Source organism: Podarcis vaucheri, assembly GCF_965113315.1.
Source record: "Podarcis vaucheri genome assembly, chromosome: 14".
Lineage (NCBI taxonomy): Eukaryota > Metazoa > Chordata > Lepidosauria > Squamata > Lacertidae > Podarcis > Podarcis vaucheri.
The window spans coordinates 46,336,477-46,353,073 of NC_138752.1; the positions used below are offsets into that span (position 1 = coordinate 46,336,477).

Consider the following 16,597-nt stretch of genomic DNA (forward strand, 5'->3'; position numbering starts at 1 on the left):
TAAGAACATGACTATTTTTAGCTGGCCTTAAAATTAATGCTGCTGCCTTTGTTCCTCCTGATTATTCAGAGCCTTGCTGGAGGCCTCTGAACAGTTCCTGGGACTCGCAGTTGGGGAGACTGTGGTTGTGCTAAGCTCCTGCTTGCAGGTTTGCCATCTTTCAGGTTTCCCATTGTGACAGCACCGTTGGTCATTGTGACAGCAGGTAGGCCTTTGGTCTGCTCCAACATGGCTTGTCTGATTTTATTTTTATTTATTTTATTTATATACTGCCCTATACCCGAAGGTCTCACATGTTCTTCAGACCACCTTCTTCCTCTATCCATATCTCGCTTTAATTCTGAAGTTCCTTCTTTCAATTAAGATAATCAGTGGAAGATAAGACAAATGGCTACTAAGCACAACACCTACATTCAATGCCCACCTCACTGGTGGTGTCACCACTAGGGGCTGCCTAGTTGGTGCTGATGCATAACAGGGCCTTTTGGGTGGTGGCTCCCCCTTTGTGGAGCATATCTGTGATTGTATCTGAATGGATTGAGGAAATGTGGTCCATGGTAACTATGACTGAGCTAAAAGAATACATATGGAAAATTGGGTGTTTTTTGTAATGTTTTGGAACAAGAAGATCAGTGATAACTTTATCAATATCCAACAATTCTGCAGCGATTCTGGTTTTTAAGCAATTCTTGGTTTTATCTGCATGCTGCCTTGAATCCCATCAGGGGAAAAGGTGGAGAATGGACAAATGAATAAATGAACGAATACTTTCTGCTGCTTTCAACCTGTAAAAACATTTATTTATGCTCTTCATTTTATTTAATAATATATCTATATATGAAAGATAAGCTTTTAACACTAGCTTACGTTTAGAATACTTTTTTTTTTAAAAAAAGTGTGTTTTTGATGCATTTGCATCCTTTGGGACAAAGGGCGAGATATGGAGGAAATAATAACATGCATGCCTTTTCATTTTCTGTCTCCCAGAAAATGGATCCATCCGCTCCTGGCTTTCAGGGGGCCCAGCCTCCTCCTTACACCGAGACAACCGGCATCCATTCTGCTCCGTACCCCCAGCCCTATCCCGTCCCGGGGCCTGGGCCACATATGAAAGGCCAACAGGCACCGCCATATGGCATGCAACCTGGAGTCATCGGAGGTCCCCAACCAGGTAAGCCTTCAACTGCACCATCTTGGTCCACTTACACACCACTTTCCTTCCGTCTGGAAGATTGAAGGCTATAAATATAAGGTCCCCCGGTACCCTCTGAGCAGAACTGGAGCCCACCAGTGCTCTAAATCAACAGCGCTACGATACCTCTTTAAACAGCCATGACTCCCCCCCCAAGGAATCCTGGGAAGTGTAGTTTGTTGAGGGTGCTGGGAGTTGTTCAGAGGCCCTTGTTCCCCTCACAGAGCTACGGTTCCCTGGGAATTGGGATTGGTGTTTAAAGCACTCTGGGAACTGTAGCTCCATGAGGGGAACAAGGGTCTCCGAACAACTCCCAGCACTCTCAACAAACTACACTTCCCAGGATTCCTTGGGGGGAGTCGTGGCTGTTTAAAGAAGTAGCGGTCAAGGACTGGACTGAGGAGGAATGGTGGAGACCGCCCTCCCCTGCTGAACCTTCCTGAGGAGGACAGTATAGATTCAGAACAGTGGTTTGCAGAAGGGCATCGTTCAGAGGCTGCAGAGGGGAGAAGCTGGGAAATATTGGGAGAGGGGCAGGAGGAAGAAGAAGCACAAGGGGAGAGGCAGCTGACAGACTCAGTGTCTTTGGAGAGCATTCCTGACCCCTCACTCTCCCAGGACCTGGCGGGCATTGAGAGTAGGAGAACAGAAAACTCAGAGGCAGAAAGCACAGATCAGCCAGCACAGGGGTGATGTAGAATAGGAGAGACGGAGGGGGTGGGACTTTACTTGGAGCGACACCATTGTCTAAGAGAGATGACATTTCTACATCTCTCTCTGTGAATATTAAATACAGTGGTACCTTGGTTCACTAACTTAATTCGTTCGACTCCCAAAACCATCTGAAAACCAAGGCGCGCCTTCTGATTGGCTGCAGGAGCTTCCTGCACTCAAGCAGAAGTTGCGTCAGATATTTGGCTTCTGAAAAACGTTTGAAAACCGGAACACACACTTCCAAGTTTGTGGCGTCCGGGAGCTGATTTGTTTGGGAGCCAAGCCGTTTAAATACCAAGGTACCACTGTAAAAGACTCAATAAGAACTCTTCTTGTTTCTCTACTTAGCTGCCACCATGGGAGGCATAGGATTCCTTGAAGCGACAGTAGCGTAGTGCTTTAAATGCACAGTGCAAACAGGCCTTTATAGCATCAGTATGTGCCCCTCAGACTGAGCCCCATAACCCTCCAGACATGGCTGGACTGCAACTCCCATCATGGTCTCTGACCATCGCCCAGGCTGAGCTGAGGCCAGCAACATCCTCTGCTCCCTTCTCGGGGATTCAGCCATGTTGGCATCTGAAAGCCAGCAGCCAAGACAGAAGAGGACGCCTCTTGCATCTTCTTCCTTGAGATGGTTCGTTTTGGTTTCCCATTGGGGTGGTTTTTCTCCTGGTGGATCTGAGCTTCTGGCGAGCCGGTTTTGCAAGGCACTTTCGCCCGGGTGTTGAGGAGGAGGAGGGAGTCCAAGGTTGAGCAGGAAAGGAGTGTGACCCTCTCGCCCTTGTCTCTTTGCCTCCTCTGCTGCCCCAGTTACCGTTCAGACGGTTTACGTCCAGGCACCGCTGGTCTTCCACGACCGCCCCGTCCAGATGAACTGCCCTGCGTGTCAAAAAACCATTTTGACGCGCCTCTCGTACACTTCTGGGGCGCTGACCTGGCTGGCTTGTGGCGGCCTCTTCCTGGTGGGGTAAGTAGGTCCTTGCCAGCTGCCTTTGTATGCTGATCTCTTGTATGCATTAAGCCAGGGGCTGCTGAGCTGGGACCATTGGGCATGCTGGCTGTGGCTGATGGGAGATAGGAGCCTCGCAGTTTCTTGGAGGGCTGGAGGTTGGCTGCTCCCACATTACATAGGAGGAACGTTCACAACCAAAATGATGATGATGATGATGATGTATATATCAGGTCCCATTTGAGGGGATGCCAGGAAACAGGGAATTAAGATCACATGTGGTGGGGGTGTAAATATGTACAGTTTTTTTGGCAAAGGGTGTTCAAGGATATAACAGAAATCACTGGGTTAAAGCTGACCGAGAGTCCAGAGGTAGTACTGTTATCAATTTACGATGGGATGGAAGGTTCGCAGGCTATGAAGGCCTCACTCACAAATTTATTGACAGCTACCTGAATTATGATACAGCGGTGCCTCGCAAGACGAAATTAATCCGTTCCGCGAGTCTCTTCGTCTAGCGTTTTTTTCGTCTTGCGAAGCAACCCTATTAGCGGCTTAGCGGATTAGCGCTATTAGCGGTTTAGCAGCTATTAAAGGCTTAGTGGCTATTAAAGGATTAGCGGATTAGCGGCTAAAAGGCAATTAGCGGCTTAGCGGCTTAGAAAAAGGGGGGGAGTGAAAAAAATCGGAACACTTGCAAGACGTTTTCGTCTTGCAAAGCAAGCCCATAGGGAAAATCGTCTTGCGAAGCAGCTCAAAAATGGAAAACCCTTTCGTCTAGCGGGTTTTCCGTCTTGTGAGGCATTCGTCTTGCAGGGCACCTCTGTAGCTAGGAAGTGGAAGGGGAAAGCAGAATATAAAATGGAAGAATGGTATAGAGAGGTGTGGGATAGATCTATTAATTATAAATTAACACGTGCCATTAAGGTAAGGGAGAAATGATTTTGAGGAGATATGGAGGGCGTTTGTAGAATTTGTACTGTTAAAACGGAAAGGGGTCAAAGCCATTGCAAGAGGTGTTGAAATTTTGGGAGGTTGGATAGTTACAATGGAAGAGTCTCGATGGTGGGGTGCACATTTTTATTCTTATTTATTTATGATTATTAACTTTGTAAAAATTAATGTAAATACAGTCATACCTCGGGTTGAAGTAGCTTCGGGTTGAGCATTTTTGGGTTGCGCTCCACAGCGACCTGGAAGTAACGGAACGCATTACTTCCGGGTTTCGCCGCTCGCGCATGCGCTCAAAATGACGTCACATGCATGCGCGGAAGCGGCGAATCGCGACCCGCAGACGTGGGTTATGTTCGCTTCAGGATGCGACCGGGGCTCCAGAACAGATCCCGTTCGCATCCAGAGGTACCACTGTAAAGGTATAAAATATAAATAAATATATATGAATAAAAAAAGGGGGGTCCCCAAAGAGTCATCCGCTCCAGCCCCCTTGCAATGCAGGAATCAGGGGCAAGCGGGGATTTGAACTCCCAAGTCCTAGTCAGACACACTAACCACTTAAGAGGGTTAGACCAGTGGCGTAGCGTGGGTTGTCAGCACCCGGGGCAAGGCAAGTAATTTGCGCTCCCTACCCGTGGATTTGCGCCCCCTAACCCTACCCCCCAGATGTTGCGCCGGTGCAGCCGGCCCCCCCCTGCACCCCCCACGCTACGCCACTGGCGTGCGCCTCCTAAGCATGTTCAGAGCGCCTCCCTCCGCCCCCGCCATGCGGAGCTCAGCCTGCGTGTGGGCAGGCCCTTTGCGTCACGCGCGCTTGGCAATCCCTGGCACCTCTCCTCTCTCGCTCCCTGGAGAAATGAAGCAGTGACCTGACAAGGAGTAGGAAAGGATGGGCGTGTTTCGTCCCTGATCCGGATGAGATCAAGGCGCCGGCAACGGGAAGGAGGCGGGGGAGAAGCAGGAGCAGGCAGCCGGGACTGCTCCAGGACCCCCCCCATCTCTCCCATCGCTGCTGGAGGGGTCATGGAGGCACTGAGCCCGGGAGGCGGGTAGCCAGCCAGGGCGCACCTACGCAACCTCGCCGCGCCCAGGCGCGCTGCTCTCTCCAGCTTCCTCCCGGCTGGGCCAGCGGCTCCACCTCTTCCTTTGCCTCTTTGAGCCGCTTAATTCCCAGCAAGCGATTAGCAGGCTCGGATCGGATCCTGTGGCAGGCGGCGCCTCCACCTCCTCCTCCTCCCCCCCCCGGCTTTGCTGCTGCTGCTGCGTGGCTCTTTTCCCTACACCGACGGCGCGCTGCGCCTTGGAGAGGTTCCCGCTTCCTCGAGGGGGGCCGGCCAAAGGGAGACGACGACCCCCCACCCCAAACAAGCCTTGATTGCTTGTCCCTTCCCTCTGGACTCGCGCCCCCCCAGATGTTGCGCCCGGTGCGGCCGGCACCCCTGGCACCCCCAACGCTATGCCACTGGGTTAGACAAATTCATTGAGGAGAAGCCTATCTGTGGCTCCCAGCCATGATAGCTTTGCCCTTCCTCCACAGCTGGAGGCATCAGTGCTTCCAAACAGTGGCTGGAGACCACGGCGAGTCCTGTTTCCCGGTTTCCCGCAGGCACCTGGTTGGCCATTGCAAGAACAGGATGCTGGACTAAATAATAATAATAATAATAATAATAATAATAATAATAATAATAATAATTATTATTATTATTATTATTATTATTATTATTATTATTATTATTATTATTTATTTATACCCCGCCCATCTGGCTGGGTTTCCCCAGCCACTCTGGGCAGCTTCCAACAAAATATTAAAAATACAGTAAAACATCAAACATTAAAAACTTCCCTAAACAAGGTTGCCTTCAGATGTCTTCTAAAAGTCAGATAGTTATTTATTTCCTTGACATCTGATAGGAGGGTGCCACCACCGAGAAGGCCCTCTGCCTGTTTCCCTGTAACCTTGCTTCTCGCAGGGAGAGAACCTCCAGAAGGCCCTCAGAACTGGACCTCAGTGTCCAGGCAGAATGATGGGGGTGGAGACGCTCCTTCAGGTATACTGGGCCGAGGCCGTTTAGGGCTTTCAAGGTCTGCACCGACACTTTGAATTATGCTCGGAAAGGTACTGGCAGATGGGCTAGTGGCCTGATCCAGCAGACCTCTTCTTGCATTCTTAAGCTCTCTGCCTTGCTTGGTGAGCGAGTGATAAGGCCCTTTTGATACACCAGCTGCAGAAGACCAGGGGTGCTTGTGCGCGCCGAGGTTTGCATAGACACTCCATCCACAGAGCAGGAGTAAGATGAGATGGTGCTGTATTGCATTAGGAAACTGCCTTGAGCTGAGCCGGAAGGTCTGTACGCCTTGCTCAGTATTGTTAGCACCTGTAGCCGTGTTACTGATCTTATCCAGAAACAGCAGTCACAGAGTACCTGGGGCAAGAGTCTGTGTTCTGAAGGCTGCCTGCTTTCTCTCGACAGGTGTGTTGTCGGCTGTTGCCTCATCCCCTTCTGCGTGGATTCGCTTCAAGACGTTGACCACTACTGTCCCAGCTGCAACGCTCTTGTCGGCACCTACAGGCGTCTCTGAGCAACATTAGGCACGCACTTTTTAAAATATATGCTTTTTTCCCCTTTTCTGGAGTTCATGGAAATAATTTTTTCCGCTGTGCCTTTTTTTGCCTCTGAAGATTTGGGTGCAAGAAGAACCTTTGGCCAAGAAGTGGGATGTGTTTCTCCAGCCTCACGACCAACAAGTGCATGTTCTTTCTTGCAAAAATCATGCCTGCATTGTCCACAGAAAAGTGTCGAACTGGTGCAGCGTCTTAATTCATCTTTGCGCTTTGGCACTCTCCCCCATTCTCCTCCTATTTTGGCATTAAGAGGAAGCGTTGCAATTGGAAACCTCAATGATATTTCTCTCTCTCTCTCTCTCTCTCTGTTTGTGTGTGTAAATTGCTAAGGCCTTTTATGCAGCCTGAAGAGACACTTGGTTCCAAAATTCTCTCTCCCTGGGGAATGTTGATGAGATCCCTGTGAAAAAATAAATCCCGTTTTTTTAAAGGTAGCTTCTAACAAAATGAGGCACTTCAGGGCTTCTGTAGCAACTGATTTCAAGTTGGTGGCCAGGTTTTTTAAATTTTATTTTGCAGGGGTCCTCAGAACCTCAGGTTGCCTCTTCAACTTCAGAGACCGCCTGGTAGGTCCCTTGTTTGCTACCCAGGTGCTCCAAAATCTGTTTTTGTATTCATTTGGAGCTTTATAGAAGTGCTTCGAGATTTCTGAAGCATTTTTAAATTACTGCTGAAAAGTAAATGTGAGGAAATGGGTTCCAGGCCTAGAATTTTGTCTTTCTGACCCAAATGATCATCTTTCTGCTAAGAGTCAAAGATCTCAGTGCCTCAAATCCTTCCCTCCTCTTTACGTTTGGCTAGAACAGGACCAGCTTCTGATGTATCCATAGAGTATAGAGCAAATCTTAGGGAAAATAATGTCCAGATAGGTGATCTAGATAAACCAAAGCTGTGAATGTTGAGGCTAGATTCTCTGTTGGGGCGGCTATCGGAAATTTCCTGCCCCAGTGACCCGATCGGAGAAAACCTCTGCTTTTCTTTCGTCCCCCACGGGCAAGTTGCAGGCCAGGCGAGCAGCTGCCAAACGAGTTCATCGCAAGTGTCCTTTGGAAGCAGATGCAGCAATGATGGAGCTACTTGAAACCTACTTCTATTCTGAACTAAAAGTACAACGCAGTAGAGAGCTGAAGACTCGCCTGCAGGAATTGTGGGTAGTAGCATTGGAAATATGCTTTTATTTCTTTTTTAACAAGCAGGATGCAGCTTGCAAAAGACTCTTAGCTCTGCCGCTGCAGATCCGGGCAAGTTTATCTACACCAAATTTGCCCCACCTAAGCCTGAAAGGAAAGCAGACCGCTGGAGATTTTTAAATACATTATTTTTTGGTGTGTGTTTTATTTTGCATAGGCTATACACACGTGATCTAGTTTGAATTAAACAACGGTTTCGTCCTCTAAATAAAAAGGTGCATCTTGTAAATTGGCTGTTAATGCTGGTTCGGTGCAAGATGAAGCCATCAGTGGCTCCTAACTCGGATGGCTGTGTTGCAGGGGCGACATGCTTTGGAGGATGAGTTGCTGCAACTTGCAGGAAAGGAGAGAGCGCTGTTGCACTGCAGTCCTCTTTGCAGGCTCCCACTTGGCTGCTGGAAAAACAGGATGCTGCAGGAGATGGGCATTGCCCTGATCCAGCAGCCTTCTGTTATTGTGTTCTGGCATTATTGCAGATCTAGAGAGGAGGGTTTGTGGCCTTCCAGAAAAGACCTCAAAAAATCAGCCTGGAAAGCTACTCCTGACCTGAGGTCTCCCACCCACCCACCCACCCTGAAGTGGAAACATTTCACAGATGCCTGACTGATTTCCTCATCCAGCACGCTCTTCCTACTTTAGATTTCGCTTTCAGAATTGGGTGAATGGTGTGCTTTTGAGATCTGCAGGTGGCAAACTTTTTCTCCCATCTCCTCTTAAGGTAGCTCTACAGCAATATCTCTCACAGCCGAAGCCAAGCAGCCCTGTTTTTCGGGGGCAGATATCTGCTATGAGATGGACTTTGCCCTCAAGCAGCTGGTGCTTGCAAAATGCAGGCTCCCCCCCTCCCCATCAGTCGATAAGGAGAAAGGTGGTTTTTTTCCACCTCGCACTTGGGGGGGGGGGGGGAAGGAAGGGATTTTGGCAGGCAGGTCAACCCACCTGCCAGACATGTGGTTTTATTGTGATGTCATGTGACTGGCAGGTGTGCTGCCCCACCCACCTGTCAAAGTTGGACCAGGGCTGCCACCAGGATAAAGATCTGATCACCGGAGCCAAAAAGGTTCCCCACCTGTGTCCTAGAGGAACTGGCGTGGAAAGGATGGGGGGGTGTGATCCTGGAACAGATGGTCCTTTGGTCTGATGCAGCAAGGCAGGTCTTCTCTGCTGCTGCTGAAAATAAGCTATTTTGCCACATTCGTACAGAGGATGGGGAAGGCTCTCCTCTCCATCTGCCCACCTCCCTTCCCCTTTATCATGTCTTAATGCAGTAATAATAATTTATTATTTATACCCCACCCATCTGGCTGTTTCCCAGCCACTCTTGGCGGCTTCCAACAAAATATTAAAAATACAGTAAAACATCAAACATTAAAAACTTCCCTGAACAGGGTTGCCTTCAGATGTCTTCTAAAAGTCAGAGAGTTGTTTATATCCTTGACATCTGATAGGAGGGTGCCACCACCAAGAAGGCCCTCTGCCTGGTTCCCTGTAACCTCGCTTCTCGCAGGGAGGGAACCGCCAGAAGGCTCTCTGGGCTGGACCTCAGTATCCGGGCTGAACAATGGGGGTGGAGACGCTCCTTCAGGTATACTGGGCCGAGGCCGTTTAGGGCTTTCAAGGTCAGCACCAACACTTTGAATTGTGCTCAGAAAGGTACCGGCAGCCTTCAACCTGGAATAATGGAGGTAACAGAGGAGCATTCTCCTTGCCACACCACATGAAACCGGTCACTCATGCGTCCTTTCACTTGGGATGCTGCAATTTGCATCTCTGTGTCTCCAGCCTTGGCCTTAAATTTCATGCAGACCCAATTGGGAAAAAGAGGTTTGGATGACCAGCGTGTGCCCTGCTGAGTTACGGCCCCTTCCAACAGCTTCCCTTTTAAGAATGGGTTTCCCCTTTGATTAGAATCTCCCATGCTGATCACATGCTCTTGAAATCATGTGACGTTTGACCTCAGGGTTGCCACAGAAGGGGATTTCCTAGCTTTCTTTGTTTGTTTGTTCCTGCTATCATGGGACTGTTCCTCGCATGACACTAAAAAGTTCATAGCTTTGGTTCAAAACAAATTATCTTTGCTACCTTTGTCAGAAGACCATAGAAAAAGCTATCTAATCTACAGCCCCATGGCCACTTACCATTATTAAAGTTACCTAATTAGAGTTAGGTATTATTAGAGTTAGGTAGAGTTAGGTATGGGATGTGGGTGGCGCTGTGGGTAAAACCTCAGCGCCTAGGACTTGACGATCGCATGGTCGGCGGTTTGAATCCCCGCGGCGGGGTGAGCTCCCGTTGCTCGGTCCCTGCTCCTGCCCACCTAGCAGTTTGAAAGCACCCTTAAGTGCAAGTAGATAAATAGGTACCGCTTTACAGCGGGAAGGTAAACGGCGTTTCTGTGTGCTGCTCTGGTGCCGGTTTGCCGGAGCAGCGTCGTCACGCTGGCCACGTGACCCGGAAGTGTCTGCGGACAGCGCTGGCTCCCAGCCTCTAGAGTGAGATGAGCTCACAACCCTAGAGTCTGTCAAGACTGGCCCGTACGAGTAGGGGTACCTTTACCTTTACCTTTAGCGTTAGGTAACTATTAGAGTTACCTAAGCCTATTCGTAAACACAGAAGTGCAACTTACAAATGTCCAGAAAACCCACATATTTCACCTTGCAAAACCCAAATTAAACCACACACCCAAGGAGTTACAGTAAGTCCAGTATTCCCATGTTGGGGAGACAAAACCTTCCACCTCTGTATACAGCAACCCTACTGTTATTTTCTGCAAGTTTACAAAGAACGAGGACATTCTCCAAACAAAAAGGTTTTTACTGAAAGCTCTTTCCATGAGTCATTACAAAAATACCAAAGTAAATTTCGATCTATTTAACTTTAGAGAATTGTATTTACAAAAAAAATAAATAACTTTATTCTAAGAAAAGACATGTCTTTTTTAAAAAAGAAAAAAAAGTCAGCAACATAATTCAAAGTCTGCTGTTCCAAGCTCCTGGAGTGAGCATTTAGATGCACTGATAAGTTTGATTTTCCTTCCAGCTTTGCTTTGGTAAAATGACTGTGGAGAACACAAGAATTGTGGGTTTTTGTTGCAGATCCTTTCCAATTAAAAGAACACAACGGCTGGGGGGCGGGGGAGAGGAGAAAGGACCTTAGACAGAAACGATTAGGCTGAATTTTCCTTTTTGGAACCACAACAAAAAAGCATTTTGCCTACAACTGGGAGTGATTCTTTCATCCAAAAGGGTTAAATATATATGTATCTTATGGTATAGGGTAAAGTTCTTGGGAATAATAAAACAAACCCCCATCTTCCTACGGCCAAGAACAAAAACCACCTGGTCTTCCATTTTCATTTTCCCCCTCCATCCTCAAAACAAGCCAGAATTGCTCTAGATAAATGTATGCAATAAGCATGTTTTTTCAGAATAGAAGGGAAATCCCTCGCTCCTCTCCCCCCATGCCAGCATGTGACAATTCTGCTCGTGGTGTTAAAGTTTTGGACTGTGCTATTCCTATCCTCTATTTAGCCACCCTAAAGGTTTCTCCCATTGAGATGCTGGGTTTTCAAAAGGAAATTATCCAGTCTCTCCAAGAGCTCCTTGCCACAAAAACCAGGATGGCTGAGCAATGTTTTAGGCACAAATTCAGCCAGGCCTCCTCCAAGGACTCAATTTGGTCGTGGGCCAACGGGGTCAGAGGGGACTCAGACCAGCAGCATTTGAAGGGCCAAAATATAGCCACCGCTGCTCTAGGTAAATAGATGGGATTGGGGCTCAAAGAAACAACCTGTCCATCGCTATTGCTATGCTTGAAAGCTAACCCTTTAAAAGGTCAGGAAAGTGTAGAGAAGAGGAGAGAAGTAGATTTTGTGCCTGTTGTGTCTCCATTACGTTGCAAGGAGTGGAATTGTTTGGCTGGAGTTTCTTGGGCAATGGATTTTGGCAGGTGCTGCCGTCTTCCTCCGTGTTTGGTTCGCCAGTCCTCTTCTGAGCTGCACCCCCAGCGAGAGAAGCCGCAAACCAGGCGTTAAACCAAGCCAGAGTCTTTGGCCATGCTGTAGAAAATGCCTCTCTTCTGGATCAGGCTGGCAGGGGAGCCATATTCCGCAATTTCACCCCTGTCAAGGACAATCACCCTAAAACAAAACAGAAATGTAGTCAGCACATTTACAGTTCCAGGGGGGGGGGTCAGAATTCAGAGGTGCAGGGCCTGTTTTGATTCTCTGCCGGAAGTCAACGGGAGCCAAGGGCAAAATAGGGGGCAGAGGCTAATCCTTGACTCAACACCGCTGGCCATGCACAGGGATAACCTGCAAATACAAGTACAAATCATAGAGGGTAAGGCTATCCATGGCTGTGTTCTCCCTTCACTGTCAGAGGCAAGATGTTGGGAATCACAACTGGGGAACCCTCTGGTCACGCTTGCAGGCTTCCCATGGACATCTGGCTGAAGAAGAAGAAGAGTCTGGATTTGATATCCCGCCTTTCACTCCCTTTAAGGAGTCTCAAAGCGGCTAACATTCTCCTTTCCCTTCCTCCCCCACAACAAACACTCTGTGAGGTGAGTGGGGCTGAGAGACTTCAAAGAAGTGTGACTGGCCCAAGGTCACCCAGCAGCTGCATGTGGAGGAGCAGGGAAGCGAACCCGGTTCACCAGATTACGAGTCCACCGCTCTGAACCACTACACCACACTGGGAGGGCACCATCCCAGACTAGATGGGCCACAGGCTTGATTCCGCAGAGCTGTGCCCCTGATCACTCCACACACTGACTTCCCTGCTGTTTCCCCTCCTCACATTAACCCTGCAGAGCTTTTGCTCCCCGCCCTATGCAACTATGGAGCTCACTTTTCACCTTCCCCAGCCCGTTTCTCAAGCCGCCACTTCTGTTCTGCAGCCCCGTTAGCCTCAGTTTTCACCTCCACCCCATCCACTACGAGAAGTGAGGTTACGGGGAACCAGGCAGAGGGCCTTCTCGGTGGTGGCACCCGCCCTGTGGAACGCCCTCCCATCAGATGTCAAGGAAATAAACAACTACAGTGGTACCTCGGGTTACATACGTTTCAGGTTACATACGCTTCAGGTTACAGACTCCGCTAACCCAGACCTCAGGTTAAGAACTTTGCTTCAGGATGAGAACAGAAATTGTGCTCCGGCGGTGCGGGGCCAGCAGGAGGCCCCATTAGCTAAAGTGGTGCTTCAGGTTAAGAACAGTTTCAGGTTAAGTACGGACCTCCGGAATGAATTAAGTACTTAACCCGAGGTACCACTGTATCTGACTTTTTGAAGACATCTGAAGGCAGCCCTGTTTAGGGAAGTTTTTAATGTTTGATGGTTTATTGTGCTTTTAATATTCTGTTGGGAGCTGCCCAGAGTGGCTGGGGAAACTTAGCCAGAGGGACGGAGTATAAATAAATAAATAAATAAATAAATAAATAGACTATTAATAATAACAATAATAATAATTTCATCTATATGCTCTCACATGAGGCAGCTGAGGAATGAAAAAGGGGAGAAATTTAAGTACAGCTGGAAGGGAAGAACACTGAGAGGGAAACGGTGACTGTTTAAAACAACATAAATAGTTTGAGTAAAGCAAGCCTGGAAGTACACTGGGAGCAAAATGACAGTTTTAAACAACAGCAGAGGTTTCAGTAAAGCAGAACTGAAAGAACACAAATGGGTTGGTTTTTTGTTTTGTTTTTTTTTAAAAAGGAGAAAGAGAGATGTATACAACACAGAAGCTAACACAATGGAGCCTTTCCAAACTCCCTCCTCCACAGACACTCGCATGGTTCATCCACTTTTACCGTGTATAGTCCATGATTGTGTTCAACCGGTGTGCTATCGTTAGGACTGTGCAGCCCTCAAACTGCGTCCGGATTGTTGACTGTATGAGGTCATCTGTTTCAAGATCCACGGCCGCTGTAGCTTCATCTAAAACAAGGATTTTGGATTTCCGAAGCAAGGCTCGAGCAAGGCACACCAGCTGTCGCTGCCCAACACTTGAGACAGAAAGTAAAACACACCAACAAAAACTTTAAAAATTGAATCTCTAACAACAGTCCATTTCAGGGCCAAATACCGTATTTTTCGCTCTATAACACGCACCTAACCATAACACGCACATTGTTTTTAGGGGAGGAAAACAAGGGGGTGGGGGAATTCTGAATGAAACAGTGGATGTATCATTTTTGTGCTTCATGCTGTGGCCACAGACATGTGATCTGATGGTGAATTTGGGGTGACCCAATGCAAAAATCCTGAGAATCCCTGTGGATCCATGCTTTGTAACCACATTTTTGCACCATTGCAGCCCCAGGCAACAGTGGGTGTATGATTTTTTTGGTGCAGGCTGTAGCCATGGACATGCTGTGTGATCTGATGGTGAATTTGGGATGACCCAATGCAAAGATCCTGAGGATCCATGTGGATCCATGCTTCGTAACCACGTTTTAAGTGGGGAGGGGAGGAAAAACACAGAAGGGACAAGGAGCACGAGAGGGGTGTGCAGAGAAGCAGCTGGCTAAGAATGCAGGAGAGGGTTTTAACGGGAGGGAGGAAAGGAAGGCAAAAGTCCCCCCCCCACCCAAGCCAGCCCCCCCCTACTTGCATGTTTTCCGGCTGCCTGCGAGTCCCTAGAAAGCATTAGAGCACGGAGAGGAATTAGAAGGAAGGACGCTGTCAGGGGTTCAGAAGCAGAGACGCAGAGAAGGGTGGAAACAGAGAGCGAAGGGGAGGAAGCCGAAGGGAGAATGAGTGATGATGACGACCCGAGATCTCCAAGCCTAAGCAGTGAGTCAGAGGACTCCCAAAAGGGAGCCCCAGTGAGCAGAGCAAGGGGGGGATCCGGGGGGACACCCCAGGAGGAAGGGAACAGAGGAGATTCAGAGAGCAGCAGCTGGAAGTCGGGACCCACGCTCAAGACTGAGAGCAGCAGGGAGGAAGGCAGCCAGGCATCGGGTTCCGGAGGCCGTCAGCAGGAGGGAGGGCACGAGTCAGGGGTGGTCACGCCCTCCTCAGAGAGCGAGGCAACGGTCAAGAGGAAAGTAGAGAGTTGGGCGCGCGCGCCAAGTTCAAATGCAGCGGAAGCTGGAGCAGTAAGCAGCCCGGAGAGTGAGCCAGGTCCCAAAGCCCGCCGAAAGGAAGCGGAAGGATCAGGGGGGTCAGCGTCAGAGGAGAGTAGAAGGGAGGAGTCCCAGGGGGGCAGAAGGACCCAGAGACGTAGGGAGAGGCGAAGGAGGTGGAGCAAGGCTAGGGTATTAAGCTGGTGTGCAAGAGGCGGGGACTCAGATGGGTCTTCGCCGACCTAGGGCAGAAGGTGTAGAGCTGCACGCTGCAGTTCGGAAATGAAACCTGTAACTCAATAAAGACTCTTTCAAAGTGGACGCTGTGTGGCGTGGTCCTATGTGAGCTGGGACCTGGTAGCAGCTCTGACAGTAAGACCCATCCCTTCAAAGCTTCAGAAACCTGAAACCTCGCAGCGGGAGCAGAAGCCGCTAGGGGAGGAAGAGGGGTGTCTGTAAGCAAGCTCACAAAGGTTAGCAAGATGACGGAAGAACAGAGGATCTCCGCGCTGCAAGAGGCAGTGACCCAGTTGTCCTCAGAGGTATTGGCTTCCAAGAAACGGGAGGAGGAGACTACAGCCGCCTACAGAGACCTACACGCCAGGTTTGAAATGCTTGTTAAGCAAGGGCAACCGGGACCCAGACCGGAGGGCGTGGGATTGGCACGGAGAGCAGGAGGGCTTGTGGCTCACTTCGATGGGACTTTGCAACAGTACCCTAATTTTAGAGCAGACGTAATGTGCGCACTGCAACTGCTGGCAAAAGACTTTAGAGATGAGGAAGAGAAGGTGGGGTTCATATTGTCCCATTTGCATGGGGATGCCAAAGCCTGGCTGCGCAATTTGTGGAGGGATAAAGATCCGGCGCTTCAGAATGCAGATGCCTTTATCAAAGCGATGGATGCGTGTTTTTTGTCTACTATTGATGTGGATCTTGCCAGACGGGAGATTCATGGACTAAAACAAGGGAGGGCGAGCGTCCGGCAGTATCACGCCCGATTTTTTGCGCTGGTCAGTGCTTTAGAATGGGATCGGGATTCGCCCCCTGTCAGAGACCTCTTCTGGGAGGGTCTAAGTTCTGCGGTTAAGGATGAAATTGCAAGGGGGGAGAGGCCCCGAAGCACGCAGGAGGTGGTCCAAAGGGCGCTGACTGTGGGGGTGAGGCTGGAAGAACGTCCATGGTGCAGAGATGAAGGACGTGGAGGGCGCGAAGCAGCGAGAAGTTTCTCTTTCGTTCCGAGGGAAGCAGCGCGTGCGCAATCCACACCTCCGCCAGGAGGGGGAGGGGAACCGATGGAGGTTGGAGGTGCAAGGGCTCAGTCAGCAGCCAGAGCCCTAGCACCGGCAGCAGTGAAAGCGAAGCCTCCTAGAGGGAACAGGAAGTGTTACATCTGCGAGGATCCAGGCCATTTGGCGAAGGAGTGTCCCCGGAGGCTCCACAAGCACACTGCAGCCTCAGCAATGGTGACTGCAGCAACGCAGCAAGGAGAACCACAGCAGGGAAACGACGATGTCTGGCTGGAGACGGAGGCACTGGGGCCCAGCCAGACGCATCTGTGAAGCAGTCCCCAGCGATATTGCAACCCACGGATCCCCTCCCACCCAAACCAGTAGTGCAGCTCACAGCGTCTCTCCAGCTACCCAACGGCGTCACTATCGAAGTGCCGCTTTCTGTGGATTCTGGAAGCAACGCAGACTTTATAGCGCAGAGCTTTGTGGAGCAGCACGCTATACAGCTATTGCCTGCCACTCTGCCCCTGCAAGTCGTCACAGTGGATGGCAGAGAGTTGCTAGGGGGGCAGGTGGTGAAGCAGACGCCACCAATGGTGATGCGCCTTGGCAACCACAGGGAAGTCATCAGTTTTAATGTCACCCAACTGTCGGACACGCCCATTGTGTTGGGC

The 16,597-nt window shown here is 49.6% G+C and overlaps 2 protein-coding genes across 4 annotated transcripts in view; one reads left to right on the forward strand and one right to left on the reverse strand.

Moving 5' to 3' along the window:
- Positions 1-948: 948 nt before the first annotated feature.
- LITAF (lipopolysaccharide induced TNF factor) lies at positions 949-7,854 on the forward strand. Its single transcript, XM_082199949.1, has 3 exons — positions 949-1,171; positions 2,720-2,876; positions 6,284-7,854. The coding sequence occupies exons 1-3, from the start codon at positions 958-960 to the stop codon at positions 6,390-6,392; spliced, it is 480 nt and encodes a 159-aa protein (XP_082056075.1). The 5' UTR covers positions 949-957; the 3' UTR covers positions 6,393-7,854.
- A 2,564-nt stretch (positions 7,855-10,418) lies between these two features.
- Positions 10,419-16,597, reverse strand: part of LOC309518961 (multidrug resistance-associated protein 1-like) — an 84,070-nt gene continuing 77,891 nt past the window's right edge. For all 3 annotated transcript variants that reach the window (XM_082199612.1, XM_082199611.1, XM_082199610.1), the window contains 2 exons: positions 13,438-13,632; positions 10,419-11,763 (listed from right to left, as the gene is read on the reverse strand). In XM_082199612.1, coding sequence (XP_082055738.1) covers positions 11,655-11,763; positions 13,438-13,632 — 304 coding nt within the window. In that variant the 3' untranslated portion in view covers positions 10,419-11,654. The remainder of the gene's footprint in view (positions 11,764-13,437; positions 13,633-16,597) is intronic.